Source organism: Zeus faber (assembly GCF_960531495.2).
Source record: "Zeus faber genome assembly, chromosome: 16".
NCBI lineage: Eukaryota > Metazoa > Chordata > Actinopteri > Zeiformes > Zeidae > Zeus > Zeus faber.
In genome coordinates this window covers 11,568,795-11,583,860 of record NC_137202.1, presented here as the reverse complement: position 1 = coordinate 11,583,860, position 15,066 = coordinate 11,568,795, and the positions used below count along the sequence as shown (strand labels likewise).

The 15,066-nt window shown below is 45.6% G+C and overlaps 3 protein-coding genes across 3 annotated transcripts; all 3 read left to right on the top strand.

The window, feature by feature from the left end:
* Positions 1–2,227: 2,227 nt before the first annotated feature.
* On the top strand, positions 2,228–4,479 carry calhm3 (calcium homeostasis modulator 3; the record flags this gene model as incomplete). The annotated part of the gene is made up of 4 exons (XM_080016561.1): positions 2,228–2,514; positions 2,596–2,723; positions 2,845–2,972; positions 4,012–4,479. 4 exons carry the CDS (start codon positions 2,228–2,230, stop codon positions 4,477–4,479), a joined length of 1,011 nt encoding a protein of 336 aa, XP_079872687.1.
* Positions 4,480–6,344: 1,865 nt separating this feature from the next.
* On the top strand, positions 6,345–7,479 carry LOC307242206 (calcium homeostasis modulator protein 2-like). The gene is made up of 2 exons (XM_080016560.1): positions 6,345–6,908; positions 7,003–7,479. Exons 1-2 carry the CDS (start codon positions 6,357–6,359, stop codon positions 7,435–7,437), a joined length of 987 nt encoding a protein of 328 aa, XP_079872686.1. The 5' UTR covers positions 6,345–6,356; the 3' UTR covers positions 7,438–7,479.
* A 1,601-nt stretch (positions 7,480–9,080) lies between these two features.
* On the top strand, positions 9,081–15,066 carry LOC307242209 (RING finger protein 122-like). The gene is made up of 6 exons (XM_080016563.1): positions 9,081–9,623; positions 11,724–11,854; positions 12,514–12,556; positions 12,706–12,747; positions 13,270–13,352; positions 14,263–15,066. The coding sequence occupies exons 2-6, from the start codon at positions 11,745–11,747 to the stop codon at positions 14,381–14,383; spliced, it is 399 nt and encodes a 132-aa protein (XP_079872689.1). The 5' UTR covers positions 9,081–9,623; positions 11,724–11,744; the 3' UTR covers positions 14,384–15,066.

Below are 15,066 nucleotides of genomic sequence, written 5' to 3'. Positions count from 1 at the left end.
AGCTGCCTGGGCTCAGCCTAAGTGCTGGATCAGGGTGTGTCTAATGCTGCCTGCCTCTCCCGATACAACACAAAGTGCATTTATATTTGTTTGGAAAAGTACTGGTCGCGCAACTGGATTTGACAAGTATTTTGGATTACTTCCATTTTGTGGTAGGGAGTACATTTGCAATTAATAACCACTTTACATTTTTCTACATAGATGTGTCAATCACAATGTTTATTGGGCCAAGTGTATTTTCATGTAAAATACATTTTGCTTGGTGATGTGCATTGTAGTGCATAAAAATGGACAGTATCATAGAAAAAAGTGTGTGTGTGTGTGTGTATATATATATATATATATATATATATATATATATATATATATATATATATGTGTGTGTATATATATGTGTGTATATATATATATATATGTGTGTATATATACATACACACACAGTGTACAAAATGCACTATATACCAGATAATAAAAAAAACAACCCAAAATATCTATTGGGGGCTCAGTGGCACTAAGAATGCAAGTACTGACAGTGTAAATATGCTTGGATATTTATGTAAATAATAAAATATGTACACAACAGTATAGACATTCAATAACCAGTACATACACTACTCACAAAAAGTTAGGGATATTCGGCTTTCGGGTGAAGTTTCGGGATGAACCTAAAATGCACTATAATATTTACAGGTGAACCTAATTTCACCTTCTCTAAACTGTTAAATGTTTCAGTACTTTTTGCACAACTTGCTGTTCTCTAACAAGGAGCTGAACGGCAAAATTCACCACAGGTGTTTGATCCATGAATCGACCAATACATTTCCTGGTTCAATTAGAATTGGTATTTAAACAGTCCTCTTCATCATGCTGTTCACATTTTGACATGAGACCGAGACGACACCTAACAATTGATCAACTGTACCTCGCCTTTGTGATGCTTCAAACAGGATGTTCTCAGAGGGAAGTGACCACTGAGGTTAGAGTGTCACAGAGTGTCATCAGCAGGTTGCAACAGAGATACAGAGAGACTGGAAGAGTCACAGAAAGGCATAGAAGTGGACGTCCTTTGGCCACATCCCACACTGATGAGCGCTTCATTGTGAACAGTGCCCTGCGGAGCCGGATGATGAATGCCACTCAACTCCAGGCACATTTAAGGGAGGTGAGAGGCACCCAAGTGTCACGTCAGACCATTCGAAACCATTGACATCAGCGTGGTCTGCGTGCGAGACGACCTGCAAGGGTACCTGACCACACCACCAGGCACAGGCATCATCGTCTTGCATGGGCCAGGGAGCATTTACGCTGGACGAGGGACCAGTGGCCTCAGTGCTGTTCTCTGATGAAAGTCGATTCACGTTAAGCAGAAACGATGGCCGCCAACGATGTTGGAGACGTCAAGGAGAGCGCTATGCATCAGCCACTGTTGTCACCGGATGAGCCTTTGGTGGTGGTGGTGGTGTTACAGTGTGGGCAGGTGTGTCTAGTCAATACAGAACTGCCCTAGACTATGTGAATGGTACAGTGGCAAGCCCATACTACCCGAATAACATTAATTCAGTCATTGTGCCCCTGCGTGAACAACACAGGCCTCATTTCATCTTCATGGACGACAATGCTCCAGCTCATGGAGGTGGCATCATTAGGGAACGGCTGCTGGAGACTGGGGCACCTCAAATGGAGTTGCCTGCACTTTCTCCAGACCTGAATCCCATAGAAAACCTATGGGATCAGCTGAGTCGCCGTATAGAGGCTCGCCCCAGAACCTCAATGACCTGAGAGCCGCCATTCATAGAAGAGTGGGGTGCCATGCCTCAGCAGACAAAAAGTCGACTTGTAAAGGGCATGAGACGTCGTTGTCAAGCTGTAAATGCTCAAGGGCACATGACAAGTTATTGAGACATTGACATTTTTTGTTGTGGTAAACCCACCACTGTTGTTGGCTTTTGTGCTTCTACTTAAATGCTCTACTTTCATGATAAAATATCACTGTAGCATGAACTTTTTACATTTTCCATAAATTTCACCCGAAAGTCAAATATCCCTAACTTTTTGTGAGTAGTGTATAAGCAGTACACAGGATGTGGGCAATACACTTCAAAAATTGACGGGAAACATACCTCCGAACCAATAAATTGACATTCTGGAAGATGTGCAATTTGTGGAAAAACGAAGTATTTTTTGTACGTGATACATTCGCACCCCCAGCAGCTCCACAATCTGAGCTATGGAGCGCCTGAAGCTGGTGCTGCAGTACTTCCAGTCCAACTCCCAGTCCATCTCCAATGGGATCTGCATCGCGCTGGCTCTGGTCAGCGTCAAGCTCTACACCAGCTTCGACTTCACCTGCCCCTGCCTGCCGCAGTACAACCAGCTGTACTCGCTGGGAGTCATGGTGGTGCCCCCCATCATCCTCTTCCTCCTGGGCGTGCTGGTCAACAGGCACACGGGCGTCATGATGGACGAGTGGATGAGGCCCGTCGGCAGGAGGTCCAAGAACCCTGATGTGGTCAAGTAGGTCCTCTCCAAACACGCCTCTCTCTCTTTTAATAATAATAACAATAGCCAAAAATGAACCCCGGTCCTTACTTATAGGTACCTCTTCTCCGCCATGGTCCAGAGGGCCCTGTTGGCACCGCTGGTGTGGATCTTGGTCACTTTGCTGGACGGAAAGATCTTCATTTGTTTCTTCAGTATGAGCGTAGATCCCAAACGTTTCTCAGGTACCTGGAAACACACTCCTGGACATGCACACACACACTGATGGACTTATATATATATATACACACCAAAGAACCCCCCCCCAAAAAAAAAAAAAAAAAAAAGGTATTTTCCTTTCTCCAGGAATGCCCATCAACACAGGCATGGATGTGGTGAAGCTCATGGCCAAGGTGCCCTGCAAGGGAGACGTTATCTTCAGGAACACATCTTTCCAGAAAGCAGTGTCCCGCTACGTGCGCTGCTATTCCCAGGTAGGCGCAATAAAACCCCAACACACACAAATCATCTTGCATATTATACGATTTTAGGAGCTATGAGTTCAGTCTGCTTTGCCTGAGTTCAATGTTAAAGATGCAGTCCTGCTCGTCAGCTTCGTAAGTCGCTCTTGCTCCCAAAGTCGTCTCGTGAACTTGTGCGTGTTAAGGACAATCGGCTCAGTGACGGATTCCCTCTTCAAAGGCCTTTGACTCGGTCAGTGGGCTGGTACATGAGGCTTTGTGTAAATAGGGCTTGGCAATAAAGAAGGGTTTACACCATCACAATAAAATTCCCATTTTGAACAATCTTTCATGTATTCATCACATTCAATCGACAGCAACTTTATAAATGCGGTAATTATATTTTCTTTCGAATAATAGTCACTCTTATTCTGGACTTAAGGTAATCATTTAGACAAAAAAAAATTCCAGAATTATACAATGACATTTAAAAGGATAGGTTTTGCCAGTTTTTCAATCCAGGCCTTAATATAAGGTTTCCATCATATAACTGTTATAGCAACAATCTCTCTGAACCGTTTATCAGTAAGAAACTTACTATTAAATGCTGCAGCTTCTCACTGTGCTTAAATGCAGTTCAGTGGGGCAAAGGTTTAAGCCTTGGAAAAAAACCCAAAACATTTAATCTAATCTAAGCAAGTTTTTATTGTTTTATTGGGCTCTTTTGGCTACATCCATGCTATGGTAGAGACTAGAAACAGGAAGTCGCTTCCTACGACCAACCTTTTGTAGCCAACATTGTGCTCAAAGTAGTTTTAAATCAAATTGGATATTATTTTTATTCATGTTCAAATAATATGCTACAGTAAGGCAAGTGGTGTGACTCGTAAGTGTGAGTTTCCTGTTTTTGAAAAGTAGATGTAATGATTTTTTTAAGGCTTAAACATTTTGCCCCATTGGACTGCATTGAATCTGCAGCAGAGTGGTAAGTGTTCAGCGAGAGATTGTGCTGTGAACAATTGTAAAAGATGAACGATATTGTTGAATTATCCCCCCGACCCCTGACCTCCAGGCCATGGGCTGGTCCATCCTGCTCCTCCTGATCCTGCTGGGGGCGCTGGGACGCCTCATCAAGCCGTGCTTGGACGACCACGCCACCTCCCTGCAGACGCGCTACTGGAGCAACTACCTGGACGTGGAGCAGAAGCTGTTCGACGAGACCTGCGTGCTGCACGCCCGTGACTTCGCCCGCCGCTGCGTTGTGCAGTTTTTCGAGGGCGTGCGGGACGACGAGGTGATCCACCTGCCCCACCCGCCCTACGCCCGCCACTGCCGGCGGGAGGGCGGCGAGGACAGAGAGGAGGAGGAGGAGGAGGAAGAGAGGCTGCACGGGATCACCAGGCAGGAGCAGGTGGACCAGCTGCTCGACAAGTGGTTCCACTGCAAGCCCGAGCTGGACGTCACCCGGACGGCACACAAGCCCAGGGTGTTCTTCACCTGGGAGGATCACCACGGGAAGACCCTCTACTCCGACGTCTAGTGGGGTTCAGGGGATCGGGGGCGTCGGGGGGCCTCACACACAGCCCACTTTGAAAGAAACACACCCAGTCCGCTCAAAGCCGACCAAAAATTGTGGACCAGGACCCAGATCCCTTCCTGGTTCCTTCTTGGTTCACTTCCCACTCACACCCGTTCCGTTCGGACTGAAGACCACTGCTTTGTTTTGTGGAGCAAAGATGGCTCCACCTTCTACGAAACTTGTGAATTTCCGATTGAATATCCTTATAGAGAAGAGTGAGGGGTGGGGTGGGGGGATATATAGAACAAAGAAAAAACGTAGATAACTTTTTTAATTCTATTTGTTCACACCTGGCTCTAATCCCGGAGAAAGACATTGAGCCGGTGTTTGCAACATTTACGAAAGTGATTTGAGATCTAAAGTCTATGGGTGGAAACCTTTAGGATACACCGTAGTGTGTGTTGTCGGGGAAATGTCCCAAATTTCAAAGACCCCTATAGACAGATGGAAGAGTCTTCATGTGACTTGTTTAAAGGATTACAGTAAATATAAGAATAAGGTCCTGCATTCTTCATTATCTCAGACAGACAAAATCATGACTGTGATTTCCCCGGCAAACAATATATTATATTTTGACCTGTCGGAGGTAATATCAACAAAGATTATTGAAGAGTTTGCATTAAAAAAAGATATTAGTAAAAAAAAAAAAATAGCTTTAAAGAAAATGACTCATAACTCTAGCATCAAAGATCGCAGATTCAATTCATTTGTGTTGTATTTTAAACATGTTTAAATTTCAACAAGTTGGGGGAGGACAATACATTTCTGCAATTTCTCAAGATCCGCAATTTGCCTATGGGGATGAATAAGTCAAATATAAAAGAATATTCTATGAGTATTCCATCGATATCAATAAAATTTCAGCATTCATTTAAAGTTGACTCTATTCGAGCTGCCCCTGTTCATGGAGGCCCTGCTGTGTTGTTGTAAACATATGGAAATATGAGCAAATGAGGCGGCTATTTGTTTTTGCCACGGCACAGTTCCCGACTCCACCCCCGCGCCGCGCTTTACATTTACATGCAGCTGGAAGAGAGCTGTGCTGCCTACATCGGAGGAGCACGACTCGTTCATTGTTCCTCAGTTCAATCCACTCTGAGCTGACTCCACGGCGCTGTGGACGCCCCAGCTCCAATGTCAAGCACATGTTTCCATTTAAAGGTTTTTTTTTTGTTTTTTTCCCCACAGCAGAGGGAAACCAGGGGGCAGTTCCTAAATATGACTCACTGTTACCCAGACACAGAACACCACACACACACACACACTCACACATAAAGGAAGAGCTCGCGCTTTCAAACTCTCTCTTTTTTTTTTTTTACTATATTCTTGTGGAAACGTGACTTTAAAAGTCCTTCTTGGATCTTCATGTTTTCTTTGGGGTTTTTTTGAGAATCACTCCCGGCTCATTCACATTCCAGCTCCAAACTCAGCTAAGTTTGCATGCATTTTGAATGACTTCACTTTTTTCTGCAGTGATTCCCCTTCTTTCTCTTTGGACGGCATGTTTTCATTTCGAAGGACATTTTGAAACAAACATCTTTGAACATCGAATGCTTTCTCTTCTGTTTGGAGCTTCCCTAACAGTAAAGTGCACCTTATGTTCTGCTGGTTTCACTGAATGCCTCCATTCATAAGGCAACCGTTCACCACCGGTGCGGCAGCAACAAGGCAAATATTATCTTTCTTCCTTTTCATTTCCTCACTGATTTAAGGAATTTTGGGACATCATCCCCCGCCTTCAGCCCTTCTCTGTTGCCCGAATTCTCCCCCCGGTGGCTTCTGAAATTTGACATTTTCCTCTTAAAGTGGAGTGATCCCTTGAGGTATAAAGATCCAAGATGGCTGCCAGCGCCCTGGTCACGGAGAACTTTAAGTTCGTCTCGTTGTTTTTCAAGAGCAAGGACGTGATGATCTTCAATGGGCTGATCGCACTGGGCACCGTGGCCAGCCAGACCATGTACAACGTGTTCGCCTTCCACTGCCCCTGCTCCCCAGGCAGGAACTACCGCTACGGCCTGGCGGCCATCGGGGTCCCGGCTCTGGCTTTCTTCCTGGTGGGCGTGGCAATGAACCGGGGCACCTGGGACCTGGTTTCGGAGTGCCGTCTCCGACGGTGCCGCAAGCTGTCCAGCCCAGCGGCCTTCACGCTGGTGGGGTCCGTGGTGGGCCGGGCGACGGTGGCCCCGGCCACCTGGGTTATCATCTCGCTGCTGCGGGGCCAGGCCTACACCTGTGCCCTCAGCGAGTTCGTCACACCGGAGTCCCTGGACGGGTTCCCGTCGGGTCACGGATCAAAGCTCATGGCCAAGTTCCCCTGCACAGACAGCGTTCCCCTGGAGCTCCGGGGATTCTGGGAGCCGATAGAGAACAGGCTGCAGTACGAGTCACAGGTACAGTGAAGGGATTTGGATCGAAAACTGCACACATTTTTATGTAAATTGCTATATTTATCTATCTCCCTCTCTATCCATCCCTCTCTCTCAGCTACTAGGCTGGCTGCTGGTGGCAGGGATGGTCCTGACCGTCTTCCTGATGATGTGCGCCCATCGCTGCTTCTCCCCACTGGGCTACCGCCAGGAGAGCTACTGGTCCCAGTTCGGCACCAGTGAAAAGGAGCTGTTCCAGCGCACGGCGATGGCCCACGCCCGCCTCCAGGCCGCCCGCAACGTCAAGAGCTTCTTCGGCTTCGTTGCCTTGGAGGAGGAGGAGGAGGAGCAGCAGCGGCGGTGGCTGGCGGCGGCGGAGAATCCCAGCGCCCCAGCTTTGATCTCCAGCACCGACTGGAACAGGGTGACCGGCATCTACCTCTACCGGGAGAACCAAGGCCTGCCGCTGTACAGCAGGCTGCAGAAGTGGGCCCAGTACAACACGGAGAACAACATGGACGACATGGAGAAGGAGATGGACATGCTCAGCTGACTGAGGCTGAGGGGACCTGGGGTTGGGTCAATGTCGTTTGAATCTGTCTGTTCTTGACTTCTATGACCATGGAGTCCTCAATAGCAGAGGACTGAACTACACTGTTCTGTTGTACTTCCATGCAGCAGCCAGCAGGCGCACGGCAGCTCAGTGTTTCACACCCTGTGGCTGTTCCTGCCCATTAAGGGTTACAAATTGTACTGACAGCAGGGCCAATTGATGACCTATGTCTCAATAAAATACTTGAACAGACATGTCATTTAGTCATGTTTATTTATAGATGCCAAGATTTTGTTACTCTTCAAAAATAAAAAGGTACAGCTTTGGACTTTAGGGGTGCAATGGCTTGTCACAGTGGTTGCCAAATTTACCAAATTTGTCACTGTGGCAAAGGTACAAAATTACAAACAAGTACCAATGCCAAGGGTTCAAAGTATCTTGAAGGTACTGTCGGTGTGAAAAAGCCGTTGTACGTCACAAGCCATTAGCTATGACTACCTTCACGTCATCTGTCATCCTCCATAACTGTCTTTGTTCATTCGTTCGTTATAGGGACACTTCATATCTGAGGACAGAGAAACAAAATACTATAAATACTGCAATTTGGGAACACTTTTTTTGGAGTCTCAAAAGGAAGGTTTTTCTCGTGGAAGACCAGCAGGGGGCCACACCTTCACTCTGACTGGTCGTTGCTGCACAACATCCCTGTTTATTTGTATCAATTTACATGGGGTGGAGCTGTGCTCCAATCACTTTCTGCAGCTGCTCCTCATGCAGAATGACACTCAATTCCTATTTCCATACTTTGCTTGGGCCATGTGAAGGTCAAGCAAATAGCTCCATGTCATACCAAACCAAGTGCTCTTGAAATAATATTACCTTCTGTCACTCTTCTTTTTAGCATGCAACCGAGTTTGATCAATGCGTTTTCTTCCGACCTGTTATTATTGTTAGGCATTACTATTGGAAACGTATGCATCAGATAATCTGACCCGATCTCTGGTGACCCCCCCCCCCCCCCCCCCAACCATTCCAAGCTGTATGTATTTGTTGCTCTTTACTGTCTGATAAATAAAGACTTAATTTCCTGACATTTTCATACACTAACCCAGCGATTCTCAGCCTTTCCAAGTCAAGGAGCCTTCATTTGATATGCGTTCGACCAACGACCACATCGGACCAGTCATGGCACCCGATCGGAGAAGTTGTTGTTTTTTGTTTTTTTATTAGATATAGTTTTGGTCCAAACCCCCAAACCTGTCTATACTCCGGTTAGGGAGAGAACGCTTTCATTCACGTCGTCCTGCCTTTCTGCATGACGTCATATGTCGTGCAGCCAACTCATAAGGGGGTGTAAGCAGAGCTGTGGTGCAGACAGCGACTCACACGAGCAGGGATCTGACCCAGACACATAAAACCCAGAGAGCTAGCGCAGTACCTTTAGCCGGGAGAGAGCGCTCGCCTCCCCGTGTTGTTGTTGTTGTTGTTGTTGTTGTTTTGGGGGCAGAGCAGACGATGGGGAGGGCGGCCGGAGGAGAGGAGGACGGACGACAGCGGTGAGGAGGAGGTGAGGAGAAGAAGACCCGAGCCTGGTCGACTGCACCGCTGGAGGGGTGAGAGAGAGAGGGGGGGGTCCACCCGTGTCTTCCGTCTGTTGTCTCCCGGCAGAAGAGAAGGACTACGGGATAACGGGAGGAAAGAGGGGGGGAGTGCGAGCGCCATGACCGTGTTTTGAAGAGGGACAGAGCCGCGAGGGACGAGTTCGTGGACATCCCACCCGCAGCGCTGGACCTGGGACCCGCGGGAACCTCCACGTTTTGAGACTGTCTGGACCACGATGAGCCGAGGCCAGACCGAGGAGGGGACACGTTAGACCGACCGAAACATGATCCCAAAGTCACAACAGCATCATCTGGATAAGTCGGCCATGATGGAACAGTCAACCGAACGAGAGAGAAGGTGAAGGTTTCAAACGGGGGGAAAAAAACCCCAAAACAAAACATCCGGACTGTGTCGGGCTACGGGAAGGTAAACTGCAGCGACGGTTTTCCAGAGAAAGGAACCGCCAAGAGATTGGGCTGCACCAGGTTTCCTGACATCAGAGCTCACCACCGCTACTGGTCCGTCACCAGGTCCGTCACCTGGTCCTTTCTGCCAGCTGAGTTTGATGACCAAGTGGCGCAACGGTAAAGGCGCGCGCACACACACACACACACACACACACACACACACACACACACACTTACACTACATGTAAGTGTGTGTGTGTGTGTGTACATGTAATTAAATTCATATTTTATCTACATTTTGCAGTAGCTTGCTGGTAGATCAACTACATTCATATTTGCATAGTGATTCAAGTTGTTAAATTATTATTATTATTATTATTATTATTATTTTGCAATTTTTTTTGTGTAGTTAACTACTAAAACTTCAAACCCATTTGGACCATTAAAGGAAAGGAATGACTTTATTTTTATTTTTATTAATTTTTTTTTTTGTATTTCACCATTGCTTCTCCCCTTTGACCAGCCCCGCCCCCCTTTTTCTTCCCTCCCGACCGTGTGAAGGCCGGGGCAGTGCCTTCGTCGGGCGGCCGCCACCGCACTCTTGACCGCGTGTGCGAAAGGGCGGGCGTCGCTCGGCGCCCAACACATGGAATCCCCCGAGTCTCAGCCCGCATCCCCATCCCCATCCCCATCCCCATCCCCATCCCCACCCCCATCCCCATCCCCATTCCCATGGCCATGCAAGACACTGACGCTCCACCGACACGATTTGACTTTGTGAGCTATGCAAGCCGATCATAAACACACTCTCTACTGCAAAGACGTCAAACACAAATCTAAGAACACAGACTGTATAATGATACAGCCAAGTGATTCAATTCAGTGAACCTTAACCTTCGGGTTAGGGCACTTTTTTGCATTAAACTCAATCGAGTGTCTTTTTTTTGCTGGCATGTGACTTTTTTTTCTATTATATTTTGCTATAATTTCGTATGACATGTACATTGTCGATTTGATCTTTTTATTATTTTTTTTTATTTTATTTTAATTTTATTTTTTTAACAAAGTAGTTTGAACTTTTTATTTCTAAGTAACTTAAGTCGAGCAAACTGGATCTCTAAATGGTGGCTTTGCTGTAGTTTGACTTCTTTCAGTGTGAAGGAATTGGTCGCTTGCAACGCTTGGTTTTCAAAGTAGCTTCCCCAACACTGCTTATGCGCGAAAAGACACACACACACACACACACACACACAAACACACACTGCCATAACCCCTTTGCTGAGGGTTTGCGAATTTGACCTTTGAAACGAAAGTAGTTCACCAAACAGAAATATGTGAGTGGTGGCACTTGATCTCAGAGAGAACGGGTTTGATGTTTGACATTCCGACGCATTTACTTGTTTTTCACCTAAGTACTGACACTTGGAATGAAAATGGCTCCTTTCAGGGAAAAAAATAAAACCCAGATGGCTTAAACAGTTTGGCTCCAAGAAGCACAACCTTTGGCAGGCTGTGGGGCCGGGGCCTTGGGGCCACTGCAGCAAACTCCTGGATGGTTGTAAAAGTTCATATGAAAGTCTTTAAAAAATGTGAGAGTGGGGTCCCTATTCTTACTTGTGGCAAATGTGAAAGTCGATCAAAATAAGTTGAAATACTTATATACTGGTTGAGGAATACTTAGTCGACTGAGTAATACTTAGGGGTTAGGTGTGCTAGGGAGGGAGAATGTGGCAAAAGAGGGGATTCATCGTCCTCCGACTCTTTCTTCTACACACTAACCCGCCGAGAAACTCTCAGAGCGACGCACATTTTGTCCTACTTTTAGGCGGAGGAGCGGAAGCGATTCAGCAACCGTCCCAACCCGGGAGACTTTTCCTATGTCCACAACCAGGGGGAGGTTATGCTGTTCCCGACAGCGTCTAGAAAAAAAAGAATGCCAGCCAGGTTACCGTGGCAACGAGATCAATCAAAAAGATTCTAACATTCCAGACTATCTCTTACTCCTTCCCCTTGATCAATGTACCGGTTTAACAATGTACAATAAGAGTTGATTCCACAGTACTTTTACTCTATAGCTTCTACAGTACTTCCTAATCTGTGTAATGCTAGTTGTCCACAGCTTTGAAAACACACATCGACACCGGCCCGTCCCCTTTGATTTTCACACGCAGCGAGTTGCAAAGCCAAAGTATTTGGATTGAATGTCATTTTATTTGATGTTATTGCGATCCGCAATCTTCCTGACCCCCGGCGTCCTCTCTCCCTCTGCTTTTGCAGAACCCTTACACTCGCTGCGCAATGACGTCCGAGAAGATCTACCACCTGCCCCTCAACATCTACGTCATGATTCTGGGCATCGGCCTCTTCGTCTTCATCCTGAGCCTGCTCTTCTGCTGCTACCTGTTCAGGTAATACCACAGCTTCTAACTCCCTCTGGTATTTGAAATATCATTTGTGATATTAATTCAATTCATTTCCAGAGGATAAAGCCATGATGAAACTTTGTAGGCCATGTGTGTCATTACTTGATAAATACTATACCAAGTTACAAGTACAGTATTATGATATGTATTACTCAATGGGAGAGAAACTAGAGTACTCTACTATACGCAAAACTACTCACTGGTATTGGTTACTCTAAAGAAACTGATATTCCATGCCTCTATTTAATGGCATTTAAAAAAGAGACCATAGCCTAGATATTAGACACTGGATTATCAAAGGCGGACATTCAAATAAAACAAATGATCAAGGTAATCCTGAAGGATGTTATCCATAAGTTTCAGACCTTGACTTGGTCTGTGGTAGCAGATTTAGAACATGCATTGGTGTTTAATGGGGAGTGTTTTTAGTTAATCCAGCTGTTTGTTTTGGTTTAAATGCAGACTGGTACTTGAATCTTGAATCTTGAACAGAGCACCGGAATGCATTCCAGGCTTAAGGCCGACGCCTTCAGCGTGACAAGGCCTGTCCTGAAAGACCGATGCTAAAACCAAAACAATGGCATCCCAGGAAATAAACATATTTTTTTCAATGTAATAAATGTGTTTTTCTACCCCCTCCCCAGATTAAGAGGACAAGGTACAAGAGAACAATACAGCTACAACGAGGTAATATTCTTCTGCACCCTTGCCAAATTTAGAACAGCATGAAAGTTGCTTTAATCACTATCACTCCTTGTTAAGAACATTTTTCAGAATCACACGACCGCGTTTATTGCGCGTGCGTATTCTGACAGTGGCTTTTTTCGTCTCGCCAGGTCGTTTTGAAAGGAGCGGGAAAGAAACACAGTTTGCTTGGTGTAAGTGAAATATCTGACATTGACTAGAATGCCGCGTGATGTGACTACTACCTATATGTTAGCCTATAAGGGACAATTTAGATTTGGCTGCCATATTTGTCCCAGAATATTGTAAGTATTGTATGGAAAAGGTTCAATCATCCAAATTCAAGAAATGACATTGAACATGACGACGTTTCCAAAACACTTTCACAGGGTAATGGTGTCTTCCTGGGATGGAATGACTTAATATGCAAAGAGCTGGTTTGTTGTTAAGTTTGATTTGGGACTGAATTTGAGTCTAGATATATCTTAAGTATATATGAAGTGTAAGTATATTTAGATTCATATTTAATATCTGCCAGATATTGCCATTTAACTTAACTCATCCTTTGCATATAATTGCTATTTGTATATTCTGTATATTTTAATATATTAGACGATTAAATTTTTTTTATTTGGCTAATTTCTTTGGTGTTAGGCTATTTTTGCTATTTTTCAGTCTTTGTGTTTCACCGTTTCCTTCCTTTTCCCCCCTGGCAGCAAACCTGCGCCGTGTGTCTGGAGGAATTCCGCAGCCGAGATGAACTGGCCGTGTGTCCGTGCTCCCACGCCTTCCACAAGAAGTAAGAAACACCGGGAACGCAACGAGAGGTGTCCTCCTGGTGAAACACGTGTTTTTAAAGAACTACGACTCGAGTGTGACAGCCGGGTGGGGTCTGTTTGCCTTTGTGCGTTATCTAACCGTGTTTATTCAGGTCGTCAAGTAGCACTTCCTTCCTTAACTTAGAGGAATCGCACAATTTTGCAATATTTCTTTCCAAATCAAACTCTGGATATTTTTTTTTTTTGGTGTCACGTACAAAAATCTGGACTAGCCCGTTGGATCACATGGCAAAAATTCCGCTTGCTGCTTAAGCAAGGAATCTTTTTAGCCGAAACCACCTACTCCGACATAACTCTTTTTAACTCTTGCTAATTTTGGAAAATAGCGCCCCAGGGAAGTAGCAAGCAAATACTTGACAAGCCGATATGTTATAAATTTTAATGTCATCACGAGTTTCCCCTCAGCGTCCTGCTCTTCCCCTGCAGCTTGGGCGTGGGAGTTTAAAGTGGCAAAAAAAACGCCAAGTGACACTTCTCTCTGCTTCCATCATGAGTATCCGTATCCTAGACCAGCAAATTTAACGAAGAGACTAACTTTTCATTGGTACTGATAGTCCTCACTTTGAGCGTGAAACTTGTTGTCTTGGAATTAATGAAGATGCATTAGTACAGCCCTGCAATTATGAACTTGCAACACAAGAGCTCATTTCCGTTCATTGTTTGTTTAAGTGGAATTTGAATATTTCTTCCAGCGCATTAGTGTTCAGCGAAAGAAAGTTATTGTCCTAGATTCTCATAGATATCTCATATTTCCCATTGTCAGTTTCACTGTGTAAACTCAAGTTTTGTCACAAATGAAAGTCACCTACCTGTTACTGCCTCATACGGCTGTACTTCTACAGCTCCTAAAAGTCTACCTGCTCTCCTCAGGTGTCTGTCCAAGTGGTTGGAGATCCGCAGCGTCTGTCCCATGTGCAACAAACCCATCAGCCGCCAGCAGCCCGAGCCCCCGCAGGGGCCTGAGGAGCCGCCGGACTCCCTGGAGGTCTAAGATTGAGACATGTGGACCCCCCTGGAGGTCTGAGGTGAAGGTCCCCAGGAGGTCTGAGATGGAGAACCCTCACCTTAGGCTCTCCAGTTGGACCTCCAGCCAAGGGGAAGTGCACAGGGCCCTTGTTTCCGCTTGTTCTCCTCTCGGGTTCACCCCCCCCTATAAACACATAGAGCCAAAAGAGGAGGTGAAACATGGTTTGGGGTTTGGACCCATCAGCACAACTCAAAGAACCCTTTAACTTTCTATTGACACGAATGTGAAGGCAAGTATGTTTGCAGAGACTAACGCGAGAAGATGTGCAATAAGGGATGAACGGACCACATGCAATCGAAATTAAACAGGTGAATGAAAATGAAAACGTCGGAATGGTGAACGAAGGATAACGGGAGAATTGAATTATGTCATATTATGACGTGTGAATTCAATTTGATGGGCTGCAGGGTTGAGTGGCACAAAGTCTGGAAAGGAAAGGGGGGAAAAAAGAGAGACGAGTCACGTGTCACTCCCTCGGTCGCCATCACACCTCTGCACAAGGCGATTTAGCCAAAAACCAAGGATCCTGGGTAGACAAAATACACAAATATAATAAAATACAGTGTAACCACATAGCGTTTAAGTTATTTCTACAATCTTTTTTTTGTATCATAACTGGCTTTCCAATAAAGTTAAAGTGTTTTGGT

Bases quoted from the DNA above. Each gene is read 5' to 3' on its own strand.
- LOC307242206 (XM_080016560.1), top strand. From the start codon at position 6,357: ATGGCTGCCAGCGCCCTGGTCACGGAGAACTTTAAGTTCGTCTCGTTG. The intron at 6,909-7,002 runs GTACAGTGAAGG...CCTCTCTCTCAG, and splicing joins GGCTGCAGTACGAGTCACAG to CTACTAGGCTGGCTGCTGGT.
- LOC307242209 (XM_080016563.1), top strand. From the start codon at position 11,745: ATGACGTCCGAGAAGATCTACCACCTGCCCCTCAACATCTACGTCATG. The intron at 11,855-12,513 runs GTAATACCACAG...CCCCCTCCCCAG, and splicing joins TTCTGCTGCTACCTGTTCAG to ATTAAGAGGACAAGGTACAA. The intron at 13,353-14,262 runs GTAAGAAACACC...TGCTCTCCTCAG, and splicing joins TCCCACGCCTTCCACAAGAA to GTGTCTGTCCAAGTGGTTGG.